General features: G+C 46.2%; 3 protein-coding genes across 4 annotated transcripts; all 3 read left to right on the forward strand.

Annotated features, from left to right (window-relative positions):
- Positions 1-1,051: 1,051 nt before the first annotated feature.
- On the forward strand, positions 1,052-3,939 carry GDF9 (growth differentiation factor 9). Of its 2 annotated transcripts, none has more exons than XM_079320000.1 (2): positions 1,052-1,716; positions 2,717-3,939. In XM_079320000.1, exons 1-2 carry the CDS (start codon positions 1,338-1,340, stop codon positions 3,646-3,648), a joined length of 1,311 nt encoding a protein of 436 aa, XP_079176126.1. In that variant the 5' UTR covers positions 1,052-1,337; the 3' UTR covers positions 3,649-3,939. The 2 variants fall into 2 exon arrangements, with proteins under 2 accessions (XP_079176126.1, XP_079176127.1); XM_079320001.1 differs by having other exon boundaries at positions 1,279-1,716; positions 2,720-3,939.
- A 2,551-nt stretch (positions 3,940-6,490) lies between these two features.
- Positions 6,491-7,299, forward strand: UQCRQ (ubiquinol-cytochrome c reductase complex III subunit VII). Its single transcript, XM_079320176.1, has 2 exons — positions 6,491-6,723; positions 7,167-7,299. The coding sequence occupies exons 1-2, from the start codon at positions 6,570-6,572 to the stop codon at positions 7,259-7,261; spliced, it is 249 nt and encodes an 82-aa protein (XP_079176302.1). The 5' UTR covers positions 6,491-6,569; the 3' UTR covers positions 7,262-7,299.
- A 4,469-nt stretch (positions 7,300-11,768) lies between these two features.
- On the forward strand, positions 11,769-15,588 carry LEAP2 (liver enriched antimicrobial peptide 2). Its single transcript, XM_079320106.1, has 3 exons — positions 11,769-12,232; positions 12,601-12,743; positions 14,495-15,588. The coding sequence occupies exons 1-3, from the start codon at positions 12,176-12,178 to the stop codon at positions 14,529-14,531; spliced, it is 237 nt and encodes a 78-aa protein (XP_079176232.1). The 5' UTR covers positions 11,769-12,175; the 3' UTR covers positions 14,532-15,588.
- Positions 15,589-17,717: the final 2,129 nt, after the last annotated feature.

Here is a 17,717-nt window from a genome sequence, read left to right on the forward strand (position 1 = left end):
AAACCCTGTTTAAACTTAAAGGATGCCCTTGAGACCATTAGCTCTGCTTAGGAGCTGCAGCCCTGACCCATTAAGATAAAAATAAATAGAGCTTATTTTGGGAAGACGGAAGTGGGAACCAGTCCAATCACCAGTGAGCCACTGCCAGCACTGAGCAGATGCTGTAAAGCTTGGGCTTGTTCCTTTTTGTTCCCTGTACCTTCTAAAATTCCATAAATTCTGTAATTTAAAGTAAATTCAGCAACCTTTTTGACCACCACAATTACTGCTTGCCTTGATATCAAGTAACATAGTTAGACAAGAAAGGATTTCTGAAAATCCCTTGTATTTCCCAATCACAAAAACCTCCAGCCCTCCTGGAGTCTGCAGCATCAGATTTGCACCTTAACCATATCCAATAATAATGTAAATTAAACAAGACACCAACAACATGAGCAACAATTTCCCTACTCCTACCTTAAAGCCACAGCTGAAGACCATGGCAGAGATCCTGCAAGAAGGACCAGAACTGTTATTTTATTTAGGAGCAATAAAAAAATTTCTGAAAAATAACTCCCAGCTGGTGTACAGCAGGTTACCTCAAACATCACCTCAGGCAGCAAACAGGGCAAGGTAACACCAGCAGGCTCTCCATGTTCCACAATTTTTGATTCTTCAGGGCTTTCTTTGCTCTCCAACTTGTAAACAAGAGCTTGTCAGGCAGGAAAATACACCAGGGAAGCTGAAAGAGAGAGAGTAATGAGCTCAGCAAACTCAGCTTTCCACTGCAGCACACCAAGGCAAGAGGGAGAACATCTGCTATAACCCCTAAATTAAGCTGCCTGTAAGCTGCTCTCAAAGCAGCCTCAAACCTTCTTCCTTAACAAAACCCACAACTTTTTACCCAGTGAGCAGCTAGGGACTGAGTTGTTCAGCTCAGAGCTGGTGAAAAAGACTCTTACATGGAGAGAAGCCAAAGGTTAAAAGCAGTAATATTTAGCTTTATATATTCTTGCAAATAAAGCAGGATTAATTAGACTAGGCAACACAATGCCTCCCCAGCTCCCTCCGTGGGCTGGCACTCGCTCCCAGCCTGTCATTTCCCATGTGAAAAAGGTTAATTCAGAATTAGTATCTCTTTACAATAAGCGTTCAGGGCCAAGTTAGCCCAACTGCAATGAACCTGTGGTTTCAGGGGCCAGCTGCAGATCTTTCTCTTTGCTTCCTAATCATAAAGAAATCTCCCTCGCATTCCACAGCTGCAACCTATATAAGGGTTGGGGCTCAGGTACTCTTGTTTTTCCTTGAATACTTGAGGGGAGGTGTTTTTCTGTTTTTCATCCGCAGCCCTCAAGAGCATGGAGAGCACTTGGAGGATTTGCGTGTGTTTGTACTGCTGCTTGCCCTGGCTCTCTGCCGGCACCCAGTGCTCTCCCCACTCCCGGGGCGGCTCAGAGGAGCCCCCCGAGTTTTTGGCAGCTCCTGGGGGCGCGGTGCTGCCAGGTGCAGCAGCCCCGGGCGTGCCGCCCCCGCTGCTCGAGGCGCTGCGCTCCCGGGGCTGGCGCAGCGCGGCGCCGCGGCTGCAGCCGGACTCGCGGGCGCTGCGCTACATGAAGAGGCTCTACAGGCTGTCCGCCACCAGCGAGGGCATCCCCAGGGCGCGGCGCGGCCGCCTCTACAACACGGCGCGGCTCTTCACCCCGTGCTGGGAGTGCGAGCCCGGCCACCCGGGCAGCGGTACGTCTGCGGTGCCTGGGCTGCGGGGGTTGCTCGGGGTTTCTGTGTGTTCTGCGTGCCGGCAGCAAGAGATAAAAATACTTCCTTTCTTTAGAGCTGCTGCTATTTTAGTCCTGGAGGCGCTTCTCCTAAACTGTGGGAGTTTTTCATAGCCTGCTTCTCCTTGAATGGCATTAGGCACAGACTTCACAGGCTGGGGAACACCGCGCTAGTTTTGGGCTGACTCATCTCCTCGTGAGTCAGAAAAAGCCACAAGCAGATCTAAGCGAAATAAGAGAAGTGTAAAAAATGTTGAGGTATAATGGGCAGCACATCTTGGTGCTGCTTATCTCAAAAAACCACAGCACTGGTACCAGACTTGTACCAAACTGCCAGAGATTCCTCTCCTTGCCTGGTGCGTTTGCTAGAGAAGAATCACAACCAAAGCCTGAAGGGAAGTGTAGAATTATTTGTAAATCAGGTTCAGAGCTGGGATGGCTGGGTACCCTGAAAGCTATGGTGCTTGCATAGCTTTCTTAAATGTGAGCTGATCACAACAGCACCTAGAAATTGTTGGCTGTTAATCCTACTGAGGTGACCTGAGTTCTTCTGACTCAGATCTTTCACTAGAAGGACATAAACACAAGCACTGCACTGCTGCACAGGAACAGCCCTTTGAGGTGGAGTTCATGGTTTGTATCATCTGGAGTGTTTAGTTCCTGTTACTCCATACAGCACTAAAGAGACAACAGCTGATTCCCTCCTGTGCTGGTTCTTTTAAAGAAATGAATCCTGATAGTTGTTAAAATCTAGGGTTTTCTTTGGTTTGTTTTAATTTCTTAATTTTTAACTCTTATGTCCCTGACCAAAGTAGAAATTTCACATAGTAAATATAGAGGAATCCATCTAAATTGTTTTCTTCTGCTGCTGAATAGTTTTTACTTATCTACTACAATGATACTTATGTCTGGATGGAAAAATAAGACACACTAACACTACAGGAATCTGTTTCCCTTCCCAGGAGATGTTCACTCGGTGGATTTACTCTTCAACTTGGATCGTGTTACTACTCTGGAGCACTTACTCAAGTCTGTCTTGCTCTATTCCTTTGACACATCTGTTCCCATTTCCTCTTCCATTACCTGCATATGCCATTTATCCCTTAAAGAACATGATTTTTCCAGCCAAGTTTGTCCCAGCATTTCCCACTCTCTAGCTTTTAGCCTGCACTTTGACGTTAGGAGACGCAAATGGGTGGAAATGGATGTGACTTCTTTCCTGCAGCCTCTGATTGCTGCGAACAGGAGGAACGTCCACATGGCTCTGAACTTCACGTGTGTGATGGGTGACCCACAACGGAGCACGGAACTGGCAAACGCTGTAAATGTGACACTGGTTCCCCCTTCCCTTCTGCTCTATCTGAATGACACCAGTGAGCAAGCTTATCACCGGGGGAGCTCCCTGGAGCACGGGAGGAAAAGCAGCAGCCCGCTGGTGGATCCTCCCAAGGGTGGCAAAGCACAGAGCACCCCTCAGGGCAAAAGGGCCTCTCGCCAGCGAAGGAATGACCCCAAAGCGACCCCAGCCCCTTCACCCCACAACCTGAGCGAGTACCTGAAGCAGCTGGCGATCCCCCAGCACGAGTGCAAGCTGCACAACTTCCGCCTGAGCTTCAGCCAGCTGCGCTGGGACCGCTGGATCATCGCCCCGCACAGGTACAGCCCGCAGTTCTGCCGCGGCGACTGTCCCCGGGCGCTGGGCCAGCGCTACGGCTCGCCCGTGCACACCATGGTGCAGACGCTCATCTACGAGCGCCTGGACCCCGCCGTGCCCCGGCCCTCGTGTGTGCCCGCCGCCTACAGCCCGCTCAGCGTGCTCACCATCGAGCCCGACGGCTCCATCGCCTACAAGGAGTACGAGGACATGATCGCCACCAGCTGCACCTGCCGCTAGCGGGGCCCGCGATCTCCAGCGCGGGTTTGAGCTTTGCGCTCTCTCCATCTGCTGCGGCAATCGGCTCCGGCAGCGCTGCGCTAACTCGGGGGTTTAGCACAGAAGGGGTTCACATCAGAGCACCGATTTTTGTACTCACTCAGCCTTTCTAGAATGTGCAATTAAATGTAAATAGTGTCTTTTTATCGGGAGAATTTTGCATTTAAAATGGGGGGGAAGGTTTCAACTACTGTCTATTTTTAAGCTGCTTTATTACAGATTTAAAAGAGAGAAATAAATGGTTATCACACATACTGTGACATGCAGTGCCTGCTACTCTGCCTCTACAGAGCCCTAGTGTGTGGCATCTCCAGCAATGATTAGGAAGAGAAGCAAATCTTTAATGTTAGAACTATTTCTTCAGTTTTTCATTCTCTTTTCCCACCACATTCCAGCTCTTCCAAGTGGGTGACAAAACCCTTCCTCACATTTCTGTAAAGAGTTACCAGTTTGGTTTTTTTTTTTTTTTTAAACTTTTTTTTTTTCTGTTGCACTCTTTGGCTTTCTCAGCTAAAAGAAGGGTAAGAATTTAAGGGCAGCAGCGGGTAATTTGTGAACACTTAGATCAAGGCACTATTTTGGTGACATTTGGCATCAGGTGAGGCTTCCTTTGACTCAAGAACAAGGAGCAGCTGTCCACGAGGTGAGGGCAGAGGGTTGCCCACTGCAGCCACACTGCCACTGGCTTCTGAAGTGGGAAAGATTATTTACAAAGCTTAATCCCCAAAAATAGCTTCTAAAAGCCTTAAATGTGTTGATTTAAGTGTTGTTCAATGGGTTTAATATTCAGAAATGTGGGGCCACAGCTTTGTTTCCTCTCACAATGAGATTGTAGATAGCAAGTGCCTCAACTCTAGATGCTTTCGCACCAAATTTTTACTGTAATTGATTTATTATCATTCATTTTCTCCTTCTAGACTTGGGGTTCATACACAAGCCCCCTCAGCTTTAGTGGGGATTCTTATTTGTTTATTAATTAAAAGCTGTGCAGCAGCACTATCTTGTAAAACTTGTTCAGAGCATCCTTTAACATTGACTTGCTACTGGATTAATAAACAAGTGCTGTCACTTAGTGCACTCAGCCCCTACCTTAGATCCTGAGCAGTTCCAGAGGTGGGAATTCAGCCTGGCAGGGTGGGGCTGCTGTCACTGGGGGTGTCACTGTGATGCTTCCCCTGCTCACTGACCCCACAAATATTGGGGTGTCTGCAGAGCTCCTGGAGGTGCAGCAGGCACAAACCTGCCCAGAAGGAGAATCCTGCTCCATTTTCAGTCTCTGCTGAAATCAAAGAGCTTGGCACCAAAAGCTCAAAGCACAATCTCGGTGTAAATCCATCCTGGTCCCAGCACTGAGTTGGGATTGTGTCACTGCTCCTCATCCCTTCAAACTCTGGGAATTTGGCTTTGCTCACCTGCTAGACAAGAGAATAAATTGAGTTGTTTCCTGAGACAAATCCTTCTAATCATGGTGAAATGTCTAATGTAGTCCAATAATCCTAAAATATTCTATTAATGGGGATCATCTTTAATATAGTCTAATAATTCAAATAGTAATATATTAGACATGTATAACATATTGTAATAATTCCAATAATGTTGAACTTATCTAACATATTCTAATAACAATTCCAACAATGCTGAAGGTGTTTAACACATTCAAACAAATCTAATAGTTTAAATAATGGCAAATATGTCTAGAACATCATAATAATCCAAATAAAGTTGAAAATGTCTAATGCAGTTTAATAATTCCACTATAATTCAAATCATGGTGAAAATGTATAATATTCTAACAATCCTCATCTATTCTAATGATAATTTCAATAATGTTAAATATACCTAATAATTCTAATATCTTCTAATAATTTCAATTGGTGGAAGATGATTTATTATAGTATAGTAATACTAATACTTTTCTGTTAATGTGGAAGCTGATATAGTACTATAATTCTAATATGTTCTAATTATAATTGCAATAATGTTGAAGATCTCTAATATATTCTAAGAATAATTTGAACAAGTTTGATGTCAAATATATTCTGTAATTCGAATAATATGGAATATGTCTCAGACAGTCTAATAGTTAAAATAGACTCTATTAATCATTCCAGTAAAACTGAAGATATCTAATATAGTCTAATAGTAATTTCAGTTATGTGGAAGATGTCTCATACATTCTAATAATAATTCCAACATTGTTTGCTATGTTCATTGCAGGAGGGGGTGTGGTGGATATTTAATCTTTGAAATCCTTTTCCAGCACAAACTATTCCATAATTTCACAGTTTTCTGCTGCAGACACTCCAGCTGTTCTTTGGAACCCCACAGTCACCACACAAAAATGGGATATTTTCTACATTATTTATTTTTCATCGGAATCCCACAATCGCCACACAAAAGTGGGGTTTTTTTCCCGTTATTTAATTTTCATAGGAACCCCACAACCACCACACAAAAGTGGGGTATTTTCTCCATTATTTATTTTTCATCGGAACCCCACAGTCATCACACAAAAGTGGGGTATTTTCTCCGTTATATTTTTCATCGGAACCCCACAATCGCCGCAAAAATTGTGGGTTTTTTCTCCATTATTTATTTTTGGCGCGTTTTCCGCGCTGAGGGCCCCCCCCTCCCCTCACGGCGCAGGCGCCTCGCGCCCCCCCCTCCCCTCAGGCCGGGCCCCTTTATGGCGCACATCATTTAGTACAAATCCCCTGTTAAACACACTTCAGTATAACTGTGATTTATCACACACATTATTTCATCGCCTTTCCCATTAATTACAAACAGCGCAGCTGGCGGTGCCCCGGAAGGCGTCGCTGAGGCAGTTCCGGGGCGGGCGGCGGCCATTGCGCGGTGACCGAGGGGACACCGCGGTGACCATGGGGAAGCACTTCGGGAACCTGGCGCGGGTGCGCCATGTCATCACCTACAGCCTGTCTCCCTTCGAGCAGCAAGCCTTCCCCAATATCGTGTCCCACGGCGTTCCCAACGTGGGCCGCCGCTTCGCCTCCCAGGTGTTGAAGGTGGTGCCCCGTGAGTACAGGGGGGATCCCCTCTTTTTTTGTACCCCCTTTGTAGTGTAAGTAAGTTTGGGGAGGGGAGCATGGGGCCGGGGGTGTGGGATGTTGTTTTGTCGCGGGAGGTGGCTGCTGTTCGCGGTGCAGTGTCCCTTCACGGAGGTGTTCCCATATTGTGAAATCCCCTTCTCCCGGTGTCTCCATATTGTGAAATCCCCTTATTCCAGTGTCCCCTCCTGCAGTGTCCTTTTGTGGGTGTCCCCTCACTGCACCGTGTGCCACTTGATTGTGAATGCCCCGTTACCTTGAAAGTCCCGTTATTGTGAAGTGTTCCCTCACTGCATTATCCCCTTAGAGCAGCGTTCCCTCTTCACTGTCCCTTAATGGAGATTGTCCCTTTCTGGCAATGTCCCCTCTCTCTGCTGTCCCCTGACCGTGCCTGTCCTCTGTCCCTGCCAGCCTTGGCCATCGGTTACCTCATTTATTCCTGGGGGACGCAGGAGTTTGAGCGGCTCAAGAGGAAGAACCCGGCTGACTACGAGCACGAGCAGTGACCACGGGCAGTGACCACGGGCAGTGACCACGGGCAGTGACCACGGGCAGTGCCACGGGCAGTGCCACGGGCAGTGACCACGGGCAGTGACCACGGGCAGTGACCACGAGCAGTGACCACGAGCAGTGACCACGGGGCTCCCTGGGACCTGCTGTGCTTGTTCCCGTGGCCAGAGGGGATTAACAGGGAGATAAGCCTTGGATAATAAACTGTAACTTTGCCCCATGACTCTGTGTGAAATCCGTGTCTTGAGCTGTTTGAGGTGAGGAGCATCAAATCCCTTGTCTGGTTCTCTCTGTACAGGCAGATAATCAGGCTGAAGTTCCATGTGCTCGGATGTTTTTATCTTAGAGCACTTCCAGCCTTCATAATTCCCGTTGAAATATTCCTCAATATAAAGTGCAGCAAGGGCTGGTTTGAAATTGTTCCTTGTCCTCTTTATTTTTCCCAGCACTGGCTGCTGCTTTTCCGCCAGCCTTGAGATCTGTGAAATACAAACACTCCCTGGTTTGGTATTGATTACAGCTGGATGGGCTGGCTGGTGGCTTGGGATTTGGGATGGACCCTGACCTCTGGCCAGAGGATCACTCTCCATGGGAGCCCTGGGCAGAAGATGAAGGGAAACAGGTACAGGCTGCACCAGGAGAGGTTTCATCTCTGTGTAATAAAGGAGTTTTTTCCAGTGAGAACAATCAGTCCCTGGAACAGCCTGGGGGTTTCAGGGGGTGACTGCACTGGGTGCCAGGTAACTCCTCTGGGCTCCCTTCCCACAAAATGCCTGCACCAGCTGATCTGCCAAGGTCCCTTCCAACCTGGGCTGTTCTCTGATCCTCTGATTCTAATTACCTAGTTATACAAATGTTAATTGAGTGATTAACTACACTCTGATATCTGATCAGTGGTAAGAGGCTGAATTAGAACCTTCTTGAAAACTGCCAGAATAAGCAAGACTATTTAAGGCCTGAAGATGATTAAAAAAATCAGCTGCTGGTAATAAAAGTTGCTTAAATATGTGACAAATTCACCTTGTGTCTCTGAGTATAGAAACACCTTCACTGTTGGCAGCTCAGAACACGTGGCTGGTTCCTTTATCCTAATTTTTTTCCTCCCAGTGTTCCACTGACTGCCTCCAGCTCCCATCCCATGCAGAGCAACACGTTGGTGTTCTGCTGTGCTATTCCTGGAGCTGTCCTGGGGGTTTATCTTATCTGCAGGGCAGGAATGACGTTTCCCTGTGTGAGTTTCCCTCAGAGTGCTCAGGGCTGGGCTGTCAGGAAGACAATGATGCTCAGGCTCTCACTTCAGGAAGCTGGGTTGATGCAATTTTTATAGCTCAGTGCTGGAGTATTTTGGGGCTCAGAGCACACGAGACTGAGCTCAGCCTCTCGTGTTTCCTCCAAGCACAGCCTGAGGTTGGAGGCAATAAAAGTGGCAATAAAATCAGTCAGCCAGTGCTCCCAGGTTGTGCCAAAAATATTCTGTGCTTAACTGCATTTTGGGTCACTGGTACTTTCTAGGCAGCTTAAGCAAGTGGGGAGTTACAAACTGGCTGTGAGCTGGCAGAGATGTATAAAGGGACATTTATCCCAGGAGAGACCTCAAAGCCCATCCAGTGCCACCCCTTCACCTCCCACTGTCCCAGGCTGTCCAACCTGGCCTTGGACACTGCCAGGGATCCAGGGGCAGCCACAGCTGCTCTGGGAAATGCTCAGGGCCTCAGAGGGAACAATTCCTTCCCAATATCCCATCTAACCCTGGCCTCTGGCAGTTTGAAGCCATTCCCTTGTCTGTCACTGTGTCCCTCTCCCTGAGATGTTTCGTTCAGAACGTGTCCTGCTCACGGTGCCTCCGAGCCCCGCAGAGCTGGCTGGGCTCAGTGACAGCCCCAGTGAAGCTCTGCCTTGGCAGCTTGGTCACTGTGCTGTCCCAGCAGCTGCCCAGGGCTCTCACGAGGTGCCTGCTCCTGCTCACAGACAGTGAACTGTGCCTGGCCCAGCTGAACTGTGCCTGGCCCAGACTAAGGCAAACACAGGGCCAGCGGCACGGCGGCCAGGCCAGGGTCAGAACTGCAGGGTCAGCATGGAGGGACAGGGACAGGGACAACACTGAGCTGCTCCACCTGCAGCCTGTTGCTACCCTGCCCAGCCACCCCAACCCTGCCATCCCAGCCCTGCCCTGCCATCCCAGCCCTGCCATCCCAGCCCTGCCATCCCAACCCTGCCCAGCCACCCCAACCCTGCCATCCCAGCCCTGCCATCCCAGCCCTGCCCTGCCATCCCAATCCTGCCATCCCAATCCTGCCATCCCAGCCCTGCCATCCCAGCCCTGCCATCCCAGCCCTGCCCTGCCATCCCAGCCCTGCCATCCCAGCCCTGCCATCCCAACCCTGCCCTCCCAGCCCAGCCCTGCCATCCCAACCCTGCCATCCCAACCCTGCCCTCCCAGCCCAGCCCTGCCATCCCAGCCCTGCCATCCCAACCCTGCCATCCCAGCCCTGCCATCCCAGCCCTGCCCTGCCATCCTGTGACTGTGCTCATCCATCCCAAACCTTCCCAGCCATCCCAACCCTGCCATCCCAGCCCTGCCCTGCCATCCCAACCCTGCCATCCCAGCCCTGCCCTGCCATCCCAATCCTGCCCTGCCATCCTGTGACTGTGCTCATCCATCCCAAACCTTCCCAGCCATCCCAAACCTTCCCAGCCATCCCAGTCCTGCCCTGCCAACCTCCATCTCTGATCCAAGCCTCATTCCAAACTGGGATGGCTCCTGCTGGACCTGTGGCACTGGGAGGGCATTGCAGAATCTGAACAAGGTGCTTGAAAAGTTTTCACTCATTTATTTCTGTTGTCCTTTGGGCAATTATTAGAAATGGCAACAGAGCAACATTTTGTGTTTCTTTTCTCACATCCCTGCTGTGGTGATTTACCAGCCTGTGGGAATTGTGGGCATGGAAAGGACCAGCTCAGTTACACTCGTTTATTTCCCCCAGTTCATTGCAGAGCAGTTTCCTGCCTGACAGGGACAGTCTGATGCTATTAGTGACCCAGAAGGACAGACAACAATTCTGATATAAATCATCACAAAGTACCAGCCTTCCCCAGCCAAATAAAACTGACACAGTGACTTACAGGCTCTGCTGCTCTTCTAAATCTTGTGCTTTATGGAAGAAGTCAAGGCTCCTGCTGCTGCCTTGTCCTCCTTTGTGTTCTACACTAGTGCCTGATGGAAATGGCAGAAATTAGAACTCAGATGCATGAAAAAATGCATGAAAAGAAAGAACTCCATAGGAAAAATTCCCAGCCAAATATAAATTAACTTTTTAAGTTCAACTACTTGTCTCCATGATTTACTATTCCATTTCCTTCCCTTCTTAAGATTCAAGAAGGTGAAATAATGAAAATTTTGCTTCCTCCTTCCAGAGAAGCAAATCAAATAGGGCAGAGGAAGGTGTCTAAGAACCATCCTAGGATGGGAAAGATCAAACAGTGGTTGTAGACTGTGCTGGGAAGGTTTTTCTTTTAATCCCAGTGAAATTTGGGCTAAGGGCTGATCATCTGACATCACAGCATTATCTAAATCTAAGTCACTTGCACTCCACGCTGGCACTTGTGCCTTCATATTAAGCAATCAAAGAAACAGACCCTGTGACATCCAAATCTCTATTTACAATTTAGCCAAAACACAGTTCATTATACACTTACTTAGTTCATTATTACACTTACTTATAAAGTATTTGCTTGAATTCAAACAGTGTGTTCCAAACCCTGACTACAAGCTGCAAGGTCACTCTGCAGTCTCAGATGTCTTGACCTGACAGATGTGGGAACCAGACAGAACCACAGTGTGGTTTGGGTTGGAAAAGCCCTTCAAGCTCTTGCAGTTCCCCCCACCTTCACTAGCTCAGGTTGCTCCAAGCCCCATCCAGGGAGATCCACAAGATCCCACAGGTGAGGAGCCACGAGACACAAGCACTGGGACAAGCACAGGTGTGCAAAAGCAGAGGGTAGAGGAGATGAGAGGTACCAGCTGTGCTCACACTTTCCTCTGCTGCTGCAATCTCACTCCACAATGGAAAATCTGAAGCTTCCTCTCAATGACAAGGAGCCTCTCCACCCCATGGGAGCTGCTGGCATTTTTGGATCCTGATGGTGAATGACACAACTTAGGGGCAGAGATGGCTCATCCAGGGAAACCAGTCTGCACATGGAGCAGCTCCAGACAAGCCCTGAGCAGCTTTTTCCATTATCTACCTAGAGATGATTATCTTTGACACCTTTGGATTCCTGGGAGAAGAGCTCTGAGAGTTATCACACATTTTACATTCCCAAACCCAGCTGGGAAGTGTTACACCTGCTTTTTGAGCACTGTGTGCCTGGAAATAAAGGTTAAGCAACTTCCTTATGGTTCTTTCATGTACCAAGAGCAAGAAACAAACCAAAAGCACAACTCTCTGTTCCAGAAAAATCAGTTTGGCAGGACAACCCTTACCCCTGCTTGGCAAACTCGCAGCCACTGAAGCTAAATTAGGCTTTTGATCTTGACCATAATAATTTGGGCCAGCCCCATTTCTGCTTACAAATAGACCACAGAGTTCTGGTAACATCTTAGGAGGGCTTTAAAAAAACGGAACAGTTGGCACAAGGGGTCAGCACAACTGACCAGACAAAGTACAAGTGGAAGGGGAGTAAATCATTAGCTCAAGATAGGCCTTGAACCAGATCACTGCAGCAGATGTAGACTTAGCAATTCTCTCTTGCTCCAAAGTGAACTTTGGCCCTGTAATAACTGGCAGCTGATGCAATGATAAGAGAATGAAGTCTATAAAAATGTAGCTGCAAGCCTGGGAAGTCCTGACTGGAGCTCTTTGTGCCTCCTCCGCCCACGGCCGCTCCAAGTGACAGCTCCTGCTGGGAAGATGCACTGGTGGAAAGTGATGGCAGCCCTTCTGCTCTGCTCACTGCTGCTCAGCCAGGTAAACTCACATCCTGCTGAAAGAAACTGCTTAAAGGGCTGATTCAAAGGACAGGCAGTCCATAAAAGCTGTTATGACTTGGATGGACAAGGGGCAGGAGTTATGAGGTGACAGCAGGGCTTTTCAGAGATTCAGCATCATAAAAATGTAGAGTTACTGCCTAGTGAACACTGGGCTACTCTGAGCCAAGAAGATAAAAACCATCATTAATTTTGGGAGACATTTCCTTGGGGTTGGGCTGCAAGCACTGCTTTACCAACCTGCAAACACAGAAAGATCTCAAGTGCTTCACTGGAACCCGAGCAGCTGCAGCAGCAGCAGCAGGAGGAGGAAATGCTGCAGCTGCTGACAGTGAGCCTGTGTTGCAGAGCCGCGGCGTGTCGCTGTCGCTGTCGCCGCAGCCCCGCAGCCCCCGGCAGCGGCGCATGACGCCCTTCTGGAGAGGAGTGTCCCTGCGTCCCGCCGGCGCCTCCTGCAGGGACAGCAGCGAGTGCCTCACCTTGCTCTGCAGGTAACCGCTCTGGGCAGAAAAACACCAGCAACAGCCATGGGGCAACACTGCCAGACCCTTCAGTGAGCTGAACAAACAGAGCAGAGTCCAGCCCAGCCCTTTCACTGCAACCCCAAATAACCCGGCTGGCCAAAGACAGCGCAGGGCTCCAGACAGCTTTGGGCAACCCACTAATCCTTTCCTTTAAAGCACGTACTAATGAAAAGTGAAAAAGCTTGTATTAATATCTTACCCTAAATCAATCACTTCGGAATGATTATTGAAGCTCATAGTTTAAAAAGCAACCACAACATCAAATTTTAGTTCTATAACAATATCAAACTATGTAGTTCTCACTAGGCATGAGCAAATTGTCCAGCTACACATAAATTGATTAGTTAATATTATTACTTAATGACTGAAAGGTGATTTTGTATGGCACCTGTTGTACACATATACCAGCACGAAGACAGCATAGAAAATAGTCATTTTCTGCTGTAGTAAATAGCAAAAATGGATAAGTATGTTCCTATTATCAATGAATGTAGTACATTCTATGACTAATGAATGTTGTTATAAATAAGCTTATTTTATATTATAAATTATTAGGAAAAGTAAGTAAATAGGAGAGGCTGGTTGGGCTGCTATGATATGTTTGCAATTCTGATGGAAAGCAAAGACCAAAAAATGAATTTAAGACTGAATAGCTGAGGGGAGTAGAGTGTGCCTGAAGCTGGCACAGGGCACAAAGATGTACCTGGGATCCCTGGCTGAGCCCTCAGAGCCTCATGGTTGTTTTATTTTCCTCATTATTGTTTTGGTTCTATTTTCCTCCTGATTGTTTTGGTTTTATTTTCCTCACCATGATTTTGTTTTTATTCTCCTCATGGTTGTTTTAGTTTTATTCTCCTCCTGATTGTTTTGGTTTTATTCTCCTCATGGTTGTTTTAGTTTTATTCTCCTCACGATGGTTTTGGTTTTATTTTCCTCACCATGATTTTGTTTTTATTTTCCTCACCATGATTTTGTTTTTATTTTCCTCACCATGATTTTGTTTTTATTTTCCTCACCATGATTTTGTTTTTATTTTCCTCACCATGATTTTGTTTTTATTCTCCTCATGGTTGTTTTAGTTTTATTCTCCTCCTGATTGTTTTGGTTTTATTCTCCTCATGGTTGTTTTAGTTTTATTCTCCTCACGATGGTTTTGGTTTTATTCTCCTCACAATGATTTTGGTTTTATTCTCCTCATGGTTGTTTTAGTTTTATTCTCCTCACGATGGTTTTGGTTTTATTTTCCTCACCATGATTTTGTTTTTATTTTCCTCACCATGATTTTGGTTTTATTTTCCTCATGGTTGTTTTGGTTTTATTCTCCTCCTGATGGTTTTGGTTTTATTCTCCTCACCATGATTTTGTTTTTATTTTCCTCATGGTTGTTTTGGTTTTATTCTCCTCACGATGGTTTTGGTTTTATTCTCCTCACAATGATTTTGGTTTTATTCTCCTCCTGGTTGTTTTGGTTTTATTCTCCTCATGGTTGTTTTAGTTTTATTCTCCTCACCATGATTTTGGTTTTATTCTCCTCACCATGATTTTGTTTTTATTTTCCTCATGGTTGTTTTAGTTTTATTCTCCTCCTGATGGTTTTGTTTTTATTTTCCTCACCATGATTTTGGTTTTATTTTCCTCATGGTTGTTTTAGTTTTATTCTCCTCCTGATGGTTTTGTTTTTATTTTCCTCACCATGGTTTTGGTTTTATTTTCCCCAGGAAGAACCGCTGCCTGCTGTCCACGGCCTCGGCGTGAGCTGGCACCAAGCACAGCCTGCACTGTTACTGCTGACCATGCTCCACACTCTTGGGATCTATTTATTGACTGCTCAGGAGCTGCAAGGGCCTGGAGCAATCAGAGTATTTAATATTTCTCTCACATGTGCTGATAAAAGGACTTGAAAGAGCTGGAGAGCATCTCCTCCCACAGCCATGCCTCAGGAGGCCCCTGGCCAAGCTCAATAAAAGGGCTCTGCATCTCCTGCTCGTTTGGTTTTTTTGTAATGCTTTCTATTATTTATTTGAAGGTGTGAATTAAAGTGTATGTTCAGCAAAGCAGTTTGGTTTTCCTTGTATCTTGAGCAAAGTGGAGCACAGGGCTGGGGCTCAGTTCCAGCCAGACTTTGGACATTCATCTTTCCCCTGGCAAGAGCCTGAAGTGGATCAGCCCCTCTCCCCAGCCCAGCTCTTATCAATCCTCAAATAAAGGACTGTTGGAAAGAGGGAACCAAACTGATAATACTGATAGCAATTCCCATATCCCAAATATAGCCCGTGATAAGTGGAATGACAACTATTTGCTTTTAATTACTTCTAATCAAATTTATTTAAATACATGTCCTAGACTGACTTTTGCCACTGACCTTATATCCTGTCTTAAAATGGTCAAAATGCTCTTTTGATGTGTTGGATGTTGACTTGGAGGCTGAAAGACAAAAAAAGAATAAAAAATTAACACATGCACTGGATGCATGCACTTTTCTTTTGTTTTATGGAGCAATAGGATCAAGGAAAGAAAATTCTGCCTAAAAATGCATTTCCAGGGAGGAGAAGGCCCCACAAAACAGATACAAGCACAAGGGGTTGGAAGTTTAATACAGAAAATCTATTTGATATTTATTAAACTTAGTTTCTCCAGTTACAGTTTTGCATTGTACAAAGCATTTTAATGACACAGTAGTTAAAAAGATCTTTACAAATTGAAATGTGATACCCTTTTCTCCAAATATTTTAATTGCCATAAATTTGTTTAAAAATACACATTAAACGCATGTTTCAGACACTAAACTTTCTATAATCTCAATACCACAAAATACATAGAATATACTATACAGATGTGAAAAAAATCTAGTTAGTATATAATACTTTGCTCACCATTAACAGCTTTATTACGTGAAATGCACATACTGACTTAGAAATCCTAATTTTGAGCCCCAAAGTACCCTTTGAAATTTCAAATGTATTGCAACAAATAAAATCACAGTTTGTTTCTTTTTTTTTTTTCCGGTTTTGGTTGAAGACAGATGCCCAAATCTTTAGATAGAAAACAAAATGTAACACATGGACTTGTCATGTACAAAGCATAAAACAGAGACATCCCATTAGTTACTAATAGTACCTTTCTGTAGGATTAATCAGGGCTTCATTTATAAGTGACAGGTTAAAAGTTACCTCCCCTCCCCAGCCCTCCCCCAAAAGAAAAACCCCTTCTTCACCAAATAATAATTTCAAATAAGATAAAGGATTTTTAATAAATATATAAGCACTTTATCCTCCATATACAAAATTTTTTTAAAACAATTTCAAAGGGGGACCAGATACAAATGTCAGGAACTGTGCTTGGAAAGTCATGCCTGGTCCTTGGAGTAGAGTTTGGGATGTGGAATGCCAAGGCAGCGCCAGGGAGGGAGCCAGGGATGGGCACCCAGCTCCAGCTGGAATCAAAGCAGGGCAGGCTCAGCCCCACAACAGCCTGGGAGTGCCCTGGAACAGCTGGAACAGCTGGAACAGCTGCCAGAGCAGAGCAGGGGCTGAGCCTGGCCCGGGAGCAGCACTGCCCTTCCCTCCCCAGGGCTCTCCTGACCTCCCTGCAGCAAAGCTGGGGCTCCTCTCTGCCCCTCGGGGTGCCCAGCACTGACCTCACTGCTGGCTGGAAAAGGGCTTTTCCACAACACTGACACGTGGCAGGGAGAAGTTTCAACCCTGACCCAAGGGTTTGTTAGGAAGGGAAGAATTTGGAAGTTGTTTACTCCCCAATGGGTAATTCAAACTTGACTTGCTCAGGCCCTTGTGGATCTGCCTCAATAAAAACACTGCAGTGACTGCAAAGATCTGTTCAGAAAATGACATTAAATACAGCAAAGGTAGTTTCTCTCTCTTTTCAGCAGTTTGCTTTTTGGGCAAACTCCATAATTCTCTGCCTACGGCTTTATTTTACTTGCCCCAGGCAAGTGCTACATCATTCCCATAAATTCTGACTCTCTGTGTGTTGGGGCCATTCATAAATACATTTCAGGGCATTTTTTTGTTACCACAGCAATCAAGCCTCAGCAATCTAAAGGAATATACATTGCACTCCTGGATAATATGCAATATTTATCACCAATAAGATGGTGACTCAGCACTCAATAAATAATATATCAATATAGTCAGTTGCACCATAATCTAAAAACAAGTATAACATATACTTTGGACAGACTGAGTCATATATATATACATATATATTAAAAGACACATACAATACAAATTGCATACTGCCATCGAAGCCAAGGAGAGCCGTCCATCTGCTCTGCTTTATGGCTGAGATTCAAATCAAAACAAAACTCTTGGGCTGGTTTACTCTGGTGTCCTGAAGATTTGTTTGGAATTATAAATGGTTTGCACCTTTATCACCCTGGAACCTGCAAGTCTGAGAGCAAAGTCAAACAGCACAGATAGCTGAGCAAGCCTAGTCTGATTGAGCCATTTTTAAGATTCACCAACTGGGGCCATGATCAGCAAGAGAATTAAAGTTACAGCATTGATATGCATTGATACACATTCCCTATCCAGAGAATCATTTGGGAAGCCAGGATTGGGGAGTCCCTCCTGTGACCTGCACTCCCCCTGTGGTGCTGGGAGCTGCCAAGGACAGGGACAGAGCCCTCCTACTTTGGCAGAGGGATGGAAGCCTAAGGTGTATTTGCTTTTTTTTTTTTTTTGGCTATAAAATCTGTTCAAGAACTTTCCTCTAGGAAACAAGGGTCAATCCCAAATTAAGATATGCTTTTGGAATCGTGAGGTTTGAGCTGATCTGTTTGCATCAGCCCCAGCTGCACAAGGCATTTCCTACCCATCCCCAAGCCCCCCCCTGCATGGACACAACACCTGGGACAGCACTCCAGAGGATTTGCCACCATGGAGCTCACCCTTCAGCAGCTGGGACACTTCCAACCAGCTCAGG

Source organism: Erithacus rubecula (assembly GCF_903797595.1).
Source record: "Erithacus rubecula genome assembly, chromosome: 16".
NCBI classification, from domain to species: domain Eukaryota; kingdom Metazoa; phylum Chordata; class Aves; order Passeriformes; family Muscicapidae; genus Erithacus; species Erithacus rubecula.

Excerpts from the sequence above, each read along its gene's own strand:
- GDF9 (XM_079320000.1), top strand. The coding sequence starts at position 1,338 with ATGGAGAGCACTTGGAGGATTTGCGTGTGTTTGTACTGCTGCTTGCCC. Across the intron at positions 1,717-2,716 it reads GCCCGGCCACCCGGGCAGCG|GAGATGTTCACTCGGTGGAT; the intron begins GTACGTCTGCGG and ends TTCCCTTCCCAG.
- UQCRQ (XM_079320176.1), top strand. The coding sequence starts at position 6,570 with ATGGGGAAGCACTTCGGGAACCTGGCGCGGGTGCGCCATGTCATCACC. Across the intron at positions 6,724-7,166 it reads GGTGTTGAAGGTGGTGCCCC|CCTTGGCCATCGGTTACCTC; the intron begins GTGAGTACAGGG and ends TGTCCCTGCCAG.
- LEAP2 (XM_079320106.1), top strand. The coding sequence starts at position 12,176 with ATGCACTGGTGGAAAGTGATGGCAGCCCTTCTGCTCTGCTCACTGCTG. Across the intron at positions 12,233-12,600 it reads GCTCACTGCTGCTCAGCCAG|AGCCGCGGCGTGTCGCTGTC; the intron begins GTAAACTCACAT and ends CCTGTGTTGCAG. Across the intron at positions 12,744-14,494 it reads TGCCTCACCTTGCTCTGCAG|GAAGAACCGCTGCCTGCTGT; the intron begins GTAACCGCTCTG and ends TATTTTCCCCAG.